The sequence below is a fragment of the Limulus polyphemus genome, unplaced genomic scaffold (assembly GCF_000517525.1).
Source record: "Limulus polyphemus unplaced genomic scaffold, Limulus_polyphemus-2.1.2 Scaffold2950, whole genome shotgun sequence".
Lineage (NCBI taxonomy): Eukaryota > Metazoa > Arthropoda > Merostomata > Xiphosura > Limulidae > Limulus > Limulus polyphemus.
In genome coordinates this window covers 136,232-149,921 of record NW_013668560.1, presented here as the reverse complement: position 1 = coordinate 149,921, position 13,690 = coordinate 136,232, and the positions used below count along the sequence as shown (strand labels likewise).

Here is a 13,690-nt window from a genome sequence, read left to right as displayed (position 1 = left end):
TATATATATATATATATATATATCGGAATATGAAATGCGGATACCCATAGACCAGTGAAGTAAGCTGGAGAAATCTTGAAGCCCTCGGGTAATTAAAAAGGTAGCAGATGAACAGCTACTGTTTTAAACATTTTTGAATTGTAATACAGGAAACGTTAGCGACCTTTTTAGCCTATTATTAGTATATATGCGCATAATATATCGTAACCAATACTTTTGTTGCGTCAGCGAGGTCACGTGACTAGTATCACGCCACGTCCTTCTCGAACCTTCATGAATTATCGGGAGACTACTAGATTGGGGGTAGTGTGGTATATATAAGACGCTCACAACGTGACGGAACAAGGTAATGAGTAATTGAACTGAGTATTCTTGAAGTTGAGCACGTGAGACGTTCGCTGTTATAGTGCGACTGTTGAAATTAAGTGTATCGCAAAGTTATATTCAGAAAGAATAAACCAGTTTTATTTAAGAAAGGACTTGTGTCGCTAAAGTTTCGTCGGAACGAAGTTACGGAAAATTAATTAACGAACGGAGACGTAACAATTTGAATGGTCGTTTTTTCGCTTAGGAATTCAATAGGGTAGTTTTTCGGTGCGTGAATTATTTGGAAACTTTGTCGATTCCTACTATTATTTACTACCATCCCGATAAGTTTATTCCAATAGTTAGGCGAGTTCAACGGGGTGTCCATATGTTACTGAACCACTTTATTAATTAAAAAGAATTAGAAAAACATAAGATACACAATAGCGGTTTGTGGTATAATGGAGACTACATCCCATTTTTATACATTCCCAGTGTCGCCGTTACTTAGTAAGCCTCGATATGAGGGCCATTCGTGGCTTGAAGGAAGTTCAGGTGATATATATAATCGATCTCTGCCCACGTGCGTTCCACTTCTAGCTCCGACAGAGAAATTATTGCGTTTGCATTGGTCATTTAAGGTTCGCAAAGTCGCCATATCTGGTACCTTTGTATTATACTAGACAATATTAGTCTCTCACGTGCTTTAATTTCAAACCGCAAACGTTTATCTGATGTGGTTCTTATTCTATTTACTTATGAAAGTAGTTCAATAATGTATGAACTACTTATATAAGCAAGTATTTCCACTTAAAACATGGGCAGAAACAATTAAGATATATAAATAGGTTCGACGCACTCGTATAAATGAAAACTTTTGTTGTTGTTCGGGCAGATACCAATCGTGTTAGAAAGTTAGGCTAGCCTAACAAACTTAAACATGAGTGTTAACCAATTTATCTAAATTATATACTTTGAAACAATCACTAGAAAATAAATAAAATAAACATAAGGTTTTTGATCACTAACCTAATTACCTTACAAAGAGGGTTTAATTCACATTGATTCATGGTCAGGTTAATCTTAACCATTTCACTCTGTACGTTTACCCTTTTCTTGAGGAACAGTTTGGCTCGTTGCGATTTTTAGAATTAGAGGGAAATTTGTGTGCTTGTGATTGGCGAACAGATAAAGGTCTTAAAATACAGGTTATAAGTCATAAAAATGGATTTTATATTTTAACAGTTGGAAAAGTTATTTAAATATTGTAATTCATAAAGATTTTATTTTTATCAGATTCTGTTTTAGTTGATATTCTAAAGTGCTTGCATGAAAATAGCACAAATGAATTATTGTTATTAAACGCATTTTTAACAACCAATCAAATAAAAGTATATATGAATAAAAAACAAAAAGCAGACGATCTGTGTGATCAACGATACCTTCGATACGGTGTGGTGTATATCACTTTATCAAACCTTCCACTTTAAATATTCAGGTAAGTTTGGAAGGAATTATGCTAAAATTGAATATGAAGTTTCTAAATTATTAATAGAAGGCTAACGTTAAACTTCAGTTAATTACTTGATTACTGACATCATATAGTACTAACTTCTAAGACTAACAATAACATTACTCGCATTTACAAAACGTAAAGTGAATGATAGATTGGGCTTCATATTTATTTTTAATATCTTAAACAACTTAGGCGCTGAATATCTTAGAATAATAAATTAATAGTTTCAGTTCTAAATATTCTTCAAATTTTGTGTAAATATATAGAGAGATGTTAAGAGTGGCGGATGAAAGAGAACTAAAAACACCACACATATTTAAATTTATTTCAATATTTGTCGCCTATATATGTAAAAAAGCATAGTCTTTTAACTGAATATAATCACCCAGTTACGTTAGGCCTTGTTTGAAACGTCAAAAACTAGTTTTTATTCTGCTATAATAGGCCTATAAGGTACACTAACTTAACATGCCGTTGGTAACGTTTGTAATATAATTTATATTGAATTGTACGCCGTTAAGTGTAAGCATGTTGAGCTGTGACGTGACGCTAAGTGAATCATACTATAAAGTAAAATATTTCTACTAAAGTTTGTTATATTTGTTCTGTAAAAACGTTGAGGGATCATAAGTTATTATTATTTAAACATTCGCTCAGATTCTTTTTTTTTTCGTCTGCTATATTTTGCATTAGTTTATATATTTAGCAGACCAGAGTATCACTGCGTTTCATGACAGTGACGTTTCCAAATTGCTTGCTTTGTTGTTTTAATAGTATTAGCAATTAATATATAAACATTGTGTCGTATAATTGTTTCAAATTAACTGGAAACTTTTCTTAAACGCGTTATATTTTGGAATTTAGTATATAACAATATGGTTTGTTGTTTTAACATTATTCAATACGTGGTTACACGAAGTAAACAAGTGTACAATAATTTAAATCAATACGTGGTTACACAAAGTAAACAAGTTGTACAATAATTTAAATCAATACGTGGTTACACGAAGTAAACAATTGTACAATAATTTAAATCAATACGTGGTTACACGAAGTAAACAGTTGTACAATAATTTAAATCAATACGTGGTTACACGAAGTAAACAATTGTACAATAATTTAAATCAATACGTGGTTACACGAAGTAAACAATTGTACAATAATTTAAATCAATACGTGGTTACACGAAGTAAACAGTTGTACAATAATTTAAATCAATACGTGGTTACACGAAGTAAACAGCTGTACAATTGTACAATGTGTTATAAAACCTATAAGCTATTATAGGGTAAATATTCAAACGAAAATAACCCTTAATGAAAATTAAAACTTATAAATATTTGGAAATTAGCTTTCAATGATTTCAAAACTCCAAAGGGCTATTTATTAATTTTAAAGTTATAAATGACATTCTAAGTCTTTTTTTGTTTGTTTATTGTTAAGCACAAATCCCCACAACGGGCTATCTGTTCTTTGCCCACCGCGGGTATTAAAACCCGATTTTTAGTGTTATAAGCCATCAGACTTACTACTGAGTCACCAAATGTAATTTCAAGGCTTACAATCTAGAAATTCCTAAGTAAAGTCAGCCAAACGCACGAAAGAACAAGAATACCAAGAAAAGGAAATTCCCTAAATTTTAGTGACTATTGTGAAGACAAGAGCGTACTTTGGTAGTGTTTGTACATCTATGGTTTCCATATTATTATTATTATATATATATATATATGTGTGTGTGATTATCAATGTTTGGTGAGAAAAGCACCAGAAACTATAAAACTACGTCACAGGTTTAGGAAATGTAAAAATTCCAAAAACCTGGTGTCTGTTGTTTCTGGTGGCAACTATTTTGCTTAAATGTGAAATTATTGTTTAAAAAAAAGGACCACATCGGCTATAAAAAAAGATGCAGAAATAAAAAAAAAGAGGGGTGAACATTCGCCATAAAAATGAGTTTTTATTCACCACCACCCCTCTTTCAGACCTTCACACAGGTTTTAAGTTATGGGTGACTTGTATCCAGAACTTTCTCTGGCCTAAATCTAGGTATGAACAAGCTCTCTTTTATACGGAAACTCTGTTCATCATTAGCCCTTGTTAATCTTAAATTTACATGTTTATTCACTCAGGTTTTGTTGTAGTAGAACAGTAATTGCTAATAAATTTATAACATTTGATGGTTTCAGTGAACGAATATGATATTTGTATCTACAAGCAACAGTCAGGTTTACAAATAATGTTTATTTACATATGACAAACTTATAACTAACGGGTATTTACGTTGGTGGTTTAATAAACTTTTCCTTTAGTGTCCGATCAATGATATGTACAGGAAAACCATTTTCACATAACAATTCTTTGTACAAAAAATTCAAAAATACTTGAAATTCTGTAGGCACAAATGTTCTTTACACACACAGTAGATATGAAGATTCTGATGTTGGAGTACAAACCAGTAAACATATTGTGTGGAAGTTATCATCATTGTTGTATGTATCCAAAAATTAGAGTTTATAATCCTGTTGACATTCCTCGATAAATTGTATACTGTTATGTTTGCTGTTCAAATACTCACGAAACATTGTTAGACATTCTAAAGATGTTGAAAGTCTGTACAACTACAGTAGCTTAAAAGACTGCGGACAGTCTTCTAACTATTGGTTTCATAATAATAATAAAGAAAATTACTGGAAAAAGAAGGAGCCTTTAGCTACTTCATCAGTTTGATCATTAAGATCACCATTAAGCAGAGGATGCTATTTCAAGTTTGGAAATATTCAAATCATGAGATTTGTTAAAAATCAAATCAACACTTAACTGTATAGTTTCTTCTGTAGGTATGTTCATACACAAAGATTCAACATCAAAGCTAAAGTAATAAACATTGCTTAGATTTTTCTACTTCACCAAAAACTATCTTTGAAACTATATTCCTCGGTAGAAAAGTTTTGAAACTATAAGTCGTCTATTTTAATAAGACAGTAGAATATTTCTGGATGACTACCCGATGGTCTAACTTTTAAACATTGTTTCTCAGTTAAAACAATATTTTTCCTCAGTTTCAATTAATATCATTTGTAACCTAGTCTTTCTGGTATCATGATGAAACTTCACGAATTTTGTTGAATCACTTAGAATGTCAGGCGAGTGGACGTGGAACCTCTATATGAAAGAAACAGCTTGCTCCTACATTAACTTGATGCCAGAGATTAACGGAGTACGTGCTCTTGGTTGATAACCATAATCGGTGTGTTACACTTATCGGCCTAATTACTAGATATATTAATAAATCTCCGATGGCCTTTAAACGTCTAACGATTATTTTTAACAGTTAAGTGACTCTTAAGAATTATTTGTACAAAAAAATAGCTTCTTTGCTGAAACTTAAAAGTTCGTAAACTTCTAGAAAAGGGTAAATTATCTTAATTATAAAGTTTTGAGTTTCAAGTAGCACTTGACATTAATTAATAGCATGTAACGTTTACAACTAGATGTAAATAAGCGAAAACTTCGAGATCAGGAAGAAATTCCGATTTCCTTAGGTGACTGAGATGTAAGATTAAGAGCTTATTACGCTAAATTTCGGGATTCCATCCCTGCGTTAGAGACAAAGCAGATAGCAACGAAAAAAAAAAAAAACAACGTTATGATAGTGGTGCCATCTATTAGCCTTACACGAAGTTTAAAACAAAATTAAGACGCAATGAGCTCAGTCGTTCTAGGCCTATCTTTTTTTTTTTGAGTATATTGAAGAACAAGCACACTGACAAATAATTTCACGATAAAAATATTTTATAAATATAATTCTGATTACAGTTTCACAGTGTTTCTAATGCTAACTCGAGATGAGGGTTATAACACAATCTACGAACAACAAGGGACCATTTGACTCTTCAAGAATATTTCTTAACACCCGCCCTTGACAAGAATAAAAATTTAAACCCACCCTTTACTTTTCACAAGCCATCGACTCACATCTTAAACTTATGTGAAGTGCTAGCCTCCATAAGTCAGTTTCCTTAGAAAAGCTGTCTTTACTGGAGCTCAACTGTTTTTTTTCTGTATCTTAAACTTGTACACACTTTCAGAATATCGCACAAGTCGGAGGCCTTTATCCTATCGATATCCCGGACAATCTTGTAACCTTCGATAACGTCGCCTTCTTTTCTTGTTTCTGTTGTTAAGCAAAAAGCTACACAATAGACTGTGCTGTCCTCACCACAAGTATGGAAATCCGGTTTTTAGCGTTACAAGTCTTCCGACTTACAGTTGAGCTATTGATACTTTTTTACTCAAGAGAAAGTAGATCTTACTATATAACCCTTTCATCCCCGGATCATCTTTGTAGCCCTCCTCCAAATCCATTTCAATATGTCAATATCTTAAGTGAGAGTACACATTTACAAATTATTTAAATACATATTTATACATCAGTTCAGTATATCCATGTCTAATATGTACCAAACTTCAACTGCTGAATACAGGGCCGTAATTAGCTAAGATACACACATCTAAAATTACGTTTTACCAAGGTAGAATACTGGTTCTGGTTGAGGTGATGGCTGAATACATACATTTGTTTATTATGTTCATCTGATGTTAGTAGGGTAAGGGTATGATAAGGTGACCATGTTTTATAAATTACACCTTCACTCACCACAGTTCCAGTACTGCAGACGCTAGCTTTAGTAGTGACAGTTGTATTTCTGTGATGAGTGTGTCTGTCATTTTGTTGTTTTAGAAAAGAACACATGACATAATCAAGGTTGTAGCTATGGCTAATGCACCAGTGTCGTCACATGACTATGCAATTACCCAAACTGGTGATGATAAAACTGACTGAATGTTCGTGGTTAATGTATCTCTGCTGCAGAGTTCATATGAAATGAAAAGGAATTTGGGGGCCATTTTTTCGAATCAGGATAACTTTTAGGGACGTTTTCTTCCCAGAGACTGTAACCGTCTTGGGAAATCTGGGATGTAGGATCACCCTAAGTATGTTGGCTAAAAATATGTATATAATGTTCAAACTACTTGGCTGGGTGTGTCCTAGTGGTTAGCATTCCCAACTGTGGACCAGAAGGAGCAGGGATCTCGTCTCGTTACAGCAGTCAAAAACAACAACAACAAAAAGCTGCCTTTCCTCTACTATCAGTTCAAAATTAGGGATGGCTAGCAGTCTGTGCCACTAGCTGCCTTTCCTCTACTATCAGTTCAAAATTAGGGATGGCTAAAAGTCTGTGCCACTAGCTGCCTTTCCTCTACTATCAGTTCAAAATTAAGGATGGCTAAAAGTCTGTGCCACTAGCTGCCTTTCCTCTACTATCTGTTCAAAATTAGGGATGGCTAGCAGTCTGTGCCACTGACTATCTGCTCTCCCTCTAGTAACAATTCAAAATTAAGGATGGCTAAAAGTCTGTGCCACTAGCTGCCTTTCCTCTACTATCAGTTCAAAATTAGGGATGGCTAGCAGTCCGTGTTTGGACGTGTAGTGAAGGGTTATCTGTTTAGATGTGTATTGAAGGTTATATGTACTTCAGGTAAAGATTTATTATACCTTGTAACCTTTATGAATTAATGTTTTCAATAACTGACATTTTGTTTCCATTCAATCTCAATAGACATTTTATTCATACTTGTGATTAAATTTTTTAACATAAAATACAATAACTATAACACTTTTATACTAAAAAAATATTATGTTCCACTTCATTTTTATTCTAGTCAGTACTTTTGATAAACAATGAATATACTCGTTTTCATCCCTTTTATTGTTTTCAGAGAAAAAAATATAACTACACTCGAATATTTAGCATGTACATATATAACTGATGCAGTCCACCTAAACAGCAAGTTAAGCTTAGAATTTGAGAAATGTCATATAAGGCTTATAAGTTGACATATTACATACACTAGATTGATTGATTAGAGAGACAACCCCTTCTGGTTTATTTTCATACTACAGTTTGTATTGTACAACATACTGCTGCTAGACTAGACACAGTGATCATGTTTCCTCTAGTAGTTTCTGGATGGTTTATGAAGTTGTAAGGACAAACATGCTTACCCTTTTTCATAATGTAAGTAAATTACACTTCTAATTTAACTACTTTTGTCCAATGCTATATGTTTTTGTCTTTTTTCTAACACCCGAGGCTCAGTTTCTCTGTATATATTTTTATTTACATTCACTTAAAGCATATTTTATTCTAACACCCTAAATAATACAAAACACACTGTCAGAAGTTTATGAAACTTAACTAAAAATAAATAAACAGAAAACTGTGATTTTCAAAGCCAAGACTTTCTCTCAATTCAATCGGTTCTTACACATATCAACTTCCAATCAAAGCAGGCTACCTACTTAGAATTTATATATCTGTCTCCCTTTTATGAGTTTTGTTAAGGATTACTTGTAGTAAAATTAATGGTTGAATCAAACATAGAATGTGTTACAATACTTTTTCTATCAAGCTGCAAAAAACGGTTTATTGAAATGTAAGCAAGTAAACAGTACATTCCTTTTTACAGTTCTTACAAGTACTTTATTTTAAACAAATAATTTGAATCAGTAAAGCATTATTACATTTTTAATAAACTGATAATCAATAAGAATTTAAAATACTTCTAATGAAGAATATCATTAGTGTTTTCTACTCGTAATAAAGTAAGATAATTTGTTTCAGACTTACAGTTTTACTTATTACTGATAAATAAAAATGTTTTCCAGTTTTGGTAGATACCTAATGTCTTGAGGAACAAACAGTCTATCATCAAAGAGAAAATTTTTCCATTTTTGAACGCCATAAACTAGATGTACACAGTTGCTTCTAACAATGGGTATTCAATATATATTCATGTTACATAATCAACTTATTACAGAGTTCTTGTCAGACACAGTCCTTCACGCGGTCATGAAAGCGGTTTTCAGTGATACTGACATACGACTCATTTAACAATTAGACTTCCAGACTCTTCTTTGAACGTGACACAAATAACAAAACCCCAAATTCTTTCGTCATCGTCTCCAGTACTACAGAAAAGATAAGTTAAACATTAGAAAGTAAGATCCATACAATATTTTACATAAAACGGTAAATATAGTACCAAATTACTGTACTCATGCACTAATTCATTATTCAAATAAACAGGTAAATAAAAACTTCAAAACAATAGAAATACGTACATCTATTATGTAGATAACTTTTATCACATCATAGTTATAATAGTACTAGTTATTTATGTCAGTTTTAAAGTATATTTATTTTAGGTTACATAGTTGTTACGAAGATATATTACAATAAACATGATGTCAGAAAAACACATAGGTTCATGAAGAAAGGTCCACCTTACATAGTTTTATTTTCACGACCCCTATTTGCCATAGTGGGAAATTGTTTTCATACAAAAATTACTTTCTTCGTACCACAACCTACTTCTTTTTCTTCTTTGCTGATAATTGGAGAAATTCAGTTAAAAACAAACAAGTATTATGCATTTTTTTATGGCAGTATTTAATTTCTGTCTTTGTTAATAGGAACTTACTGAACGAAGCTAAAATGGTTATTAAGGCATTTATAGCACATTGGATAACTAAATTATCTCAAGTTTATTAAACAAGGAATTTTCTTTGGAGTTTGTAAAAAAAGAAACCAACCTTTATATGTTTCTTTTTCATGAAAAGCTATATAAGAGCTACGTGTGTGTGTGTGTAGCCATTCCTAATTTCTAGCTAGTGGATTAGAGGGAAGGCAGCTAGTCAAAAAGCACCAACCATCAACTTTCAGGCTACTCCTGTTTCATTGAATAGGGGACCGTAACTATCAGTCTTATAGTGCACTCGTGGACCCAAAGTGCAGAGTTCACTTTTGCAGCAATGAAATGTAAACCATAAACCCTCATACTCACAGTTCAGACACACCCACTATGCCAAACCTTACCCAGAACTCATACTTACAGTTCAGACACACCCACTATGCCAAACCTTACTCAGAACTCATACTCACAGTTCAGACACACCCACTATGCCAAACCTTACCCAGAACTCATACTTACAGTTCAGACACACCCACTATGCCAAACCTTACTCAGAACTCATACTCACAGTTCAGACACACCCACTATGCCAAACCTTACTCAGAACTTCACAGTTCAGACACACCCACTATGCCAAACCTTACCCAGAACTCATACTCATAGTTCAGACACACCCACTATGCCAAACCTTACTCAGAACTCATATTCACAGTTCAGACACACCCACTATGCCAAACCTTACCCAGAACTTCACAGTTCAGACACACCCACTATGCCAAACCTTACTCAGAACTCATACTCACAGTTCAGACACACCCACTATGCCAAACCTTACCCAGAACTTCACAGTTCAGACACACCCACTATGCCAAACCTTTAAAACCTTTAAAAGGGAGTGACTTCTCATTACACTTTTTTTCCCTTTTGCAAACATGTAATTAAGTCTATATAATTAATTTAGTGATTAATTCTGAAGAAAAAAAGTACCCCAGTTTTCTGTCATAAATGCATGGAGAAGGCACGAATGGGTAATGAAGAAAAACTTTAATGTAAGTTTTTGTCATCATCAGGTACAAAACCTTGTCGAAACATTGTACATTTGTTGTTATGTTAAACTTATATTAAAGTTTTTCTTCATTACCCATTCAAGCAGCCTCCAAGCATTATTAGTCTCAATGTGGGTTCCTCGTCATTGAAAATGATTGATTAAAACATCAAATGCCAAAAAATAGCATTATAAACTTTAAGAATGCTAAACTATGATTACTAACCTGAGCAATTTTGTGAATTTGTTCAACTAGAGCAGCCATAACAGCAGTTACACTGATGTCAATCATGTTTTGCATGTAGTGTACAGCTTCTTCATCAGTCAGATCAAGTCTAAACTTATCTTGTACCTAGAACAGAAACACATGTGTACAGCTTCTTCATCAGTCAGATCAAGTCTAAACTTATCTTGTACCTAGAACAGAAACACATGTGTACAGCTTCTTCATCAGTCAGATCAAGTTTAAATTTATCTTGTACCTAGAACAGAAACACATGTGTACAGCTTCTTCATCAGTCAGATCAAGTCTAAACTTATCTTGTACGTATTGGTGTACACTTATGTGTGAAATACTTGTTTTATAATAACGTATCCTAGTATCTAACAGTTATAGTAGAATTTCAACACTACAATAAATGAATAATTTACAAAATTAATTACTAGCACAAGATGAAGCTACATATGTGTTACAGATTACACTCGTCCTAAAAATTGGTTTTAAAAAATCATTAAATTTTCTTTTATACACAATTTAAATTATTCAACATAACCAAGTTGCACAGTATTTGTAGCATAACAGTACATCTCTCTTTTTCTGTACTTTGTCTGTTGTATTTCTACCAAGTTGCCCAGTATTTGTAACATAACAGTACGTCTCTCTTTTCTGTACTTTGTCTGTTGTATTTCTACCAAGTTGCACAGTATTTGTAGCATAAAAGTACGTCTCTCTTTTCCGTACTTTGTCTGTTGTATTTCTACCAAGTTGCACAGTATTTGTAGCATAACAGTACGTCTCTCTTTTCTGTACTTTGTCTGTTGTATTTCTACCTAGTTGCACAGTATTTGTAGCATAAAAGTACGTCTCTCTTTTCTGTACTTTGTCTGTTGTATTTCTAAAAATATATCATGACATAATTTGTCCTGAAAAATACAAAACTGGGCCCTAATAAGTTCTTTAAAATTTGTATTTGTTTTTAAAATGGTTTCTAATGAATTCACATTGGAACAACCCCAGAATCAGAACTGTAGAAAACATTATTTAATGTTTCTATCTAAGAAGTTATTTTAGTGTACATGTTTTAAAGTATGACATTATGTTATCGAACCTTTTTGACAGTTTTATCAGGTTCAAGAGCAATATCTGGAACACTGGCATCCATCATGAGAGAAAACAAGTTCAAAATCAGGTTGGCATGTCTGAAATGTATAGAGAAAAGTGTAGCTTTAAGCCAGTTAAAAAATCCTAACTCCAGTAAAACCACACACACCTCATATACAAAAACCACAACAAGTAGAAAAATGGGACTTGGCAAACCATCATCCGTATGTCGGGTGAACAGTTACTTATAATAAGTACATAAAAAAGACACACATATTACAATACTACATTGTATTTTTCACTAATTACAACAGATATTGCTGTTGAAAGAGCAGAAAAATAAAGAGTTAAGTCTCTGGGTATAGTTGCTTAGTCGATAACTGGGACACCATGTTTATATAATCTGTTCTTACAACTATCTTACATACATGATGCTCGGAAATAATGGCAAGTACAAAAAAGTCATTTTTAGAGTTTGCTCAACAGAAAGATATCACACTGACAGACAATATAGCATTTCTAAAATACTTTATAGTATTATTTTTGAATACTATTATCACACTAAATGTCTGTTTATTTCCTAACAATCTTTAAGCCATGTTATTTACTTCTTATCTGAATTAATGTGTTTGCTTATCTAAAGTAAAACCCCACAAGATCTGTTTATACTGTGAATTTTACAGGACTTTGTTTACTTGATAATTCCCTCATATTACAATGTATCTATTTACCTGCGTAAGTGTAGAAAGGCAGTGTAACATTGCTTACGAAACTCCTGGTAGTGGTCAGAGTTGATGCCTCCCATGGCTTCAACCATTTCCTTACTTAACTTCATAGGTGGTGGTAGTGGCTTAGGGTCTCGCCCCAAGATGTAACCAAAATCAATGTGAAAAAGCTTGCCTGATCATTAAACACATCAGTTTTAAGATTCAACTCAATCTCAAAAAAATAGCTTTCTTCAGAAATACAACTCGCACTTTACCAACTGTAAGATATATAATTTAATTAGTTTAGCCAAACATACAATATTCATTTTCTGATCAAAGCAAAGAGATTCTCTACATCTTATATAAAAACATCTTCACCCTCTCCAAACTTGTGTTATGCATATTTCCACATTGATTAAATATAACTGTAACAAATGAGAAAACTGGATTCACCTCCTATATGTAAGTTTGAATTAAATTCTAAACTCACCAGTTTTTGTAAGAAGTAAGTTATCCAAGTGTCGATCTCCGACGCCTAGCAGGTAGGTAATCACGCAATAACCAGCTTGGAAAAACAAATGTTCATGTACAATTTTATGTAGTTTTAAATGTTACAACATGACATGTAAAAAAGTAGTAATGTATCAGAATCATGTTGTGTGTCAGAGAGGAAGACAAAAAACGTTTATTAAATGGACTATTTCTCTGATATTATAGAAGGTATACCTATAGATACATAACGTTTATTAAATGGACTATTTCTCTGATATTATAGAAGGTAATGTATCTATAGGTATACCTTCTATAATATCAGAGAAATAGTCCATTTAATAAACGTTATGTATCTATAGGATAGATACATAACGTTTATTAAATGGACTATTTATCTAATATTATAGAAGGTATACCTATAGATACATAACGTTTATTAAATGGACTATTTCTCTGATATTATAGAAGGTATACCTATAGATACATAACGTTTATTACATGGACTATTATAGAAGGTATACCTATAGATACATAACGTTTATTACATGGACTATTTATCTGATATTATAGAAGGTATAAAGTATACGTTCTATAATATCAGATAAATAGTCCATTTAATAAACGTTATGTATCTATAGGTATACCTTCTATAATATCAGAGAAATAGTCCATTTAATAAACGTTATGTATCTATAGGTATACCTTCTATAATATTAGATAAATAGTCCATTTAATAAACGTTATGTATCTATAGGTATACGTTCTAT

At 32.6% G+C, this 13,690-nt stretch overlaps 1 protein-coding gene across 1 annotated transcript in view; it reads right to left on the bottom strand.

Annotated features, from left to right (window-relative positions):
• Positions 1 to 8,615: 8,615 nt before the first annotated feature.
• LOC106468292 (phosphatidylinositol 3-kinase catalytic subunit type 3-like) overlaps positions 8,616 to 13,690 on the bottom strand; it is a 37,013-nt gene continuing 31,938 nt past the window's right edge. The window contains exons 17-21 of the mRNA XM_022396631.1: positions 12,922 to 12,996; positions 12,456 to 12,624; positions 11,732 to 11,822; positions 10,630 to 10,755; positions 8,616 to 8,855 (exon numbers count right to left, since the gene is read on the bottom strand). Coding sequence (XP_022252339.1) covers positions 8,841 to 8,855; positions 10,630 to 10,755; positions 11,732 to 11,822; positions 12,456 to 12,624; positions 12,922 to 12,996 — 476 coding nt within the window. The 3' untranslated portion in view covers positions 8,616 to 8,840. The remainder of the gene's footprint in view (positions 8,856 to 10,629; positions 10,756 to 11,731; positions 11,823 to 12,455; positions 12,625 to 12,921; positions 12,997 to 13,690) is intronic.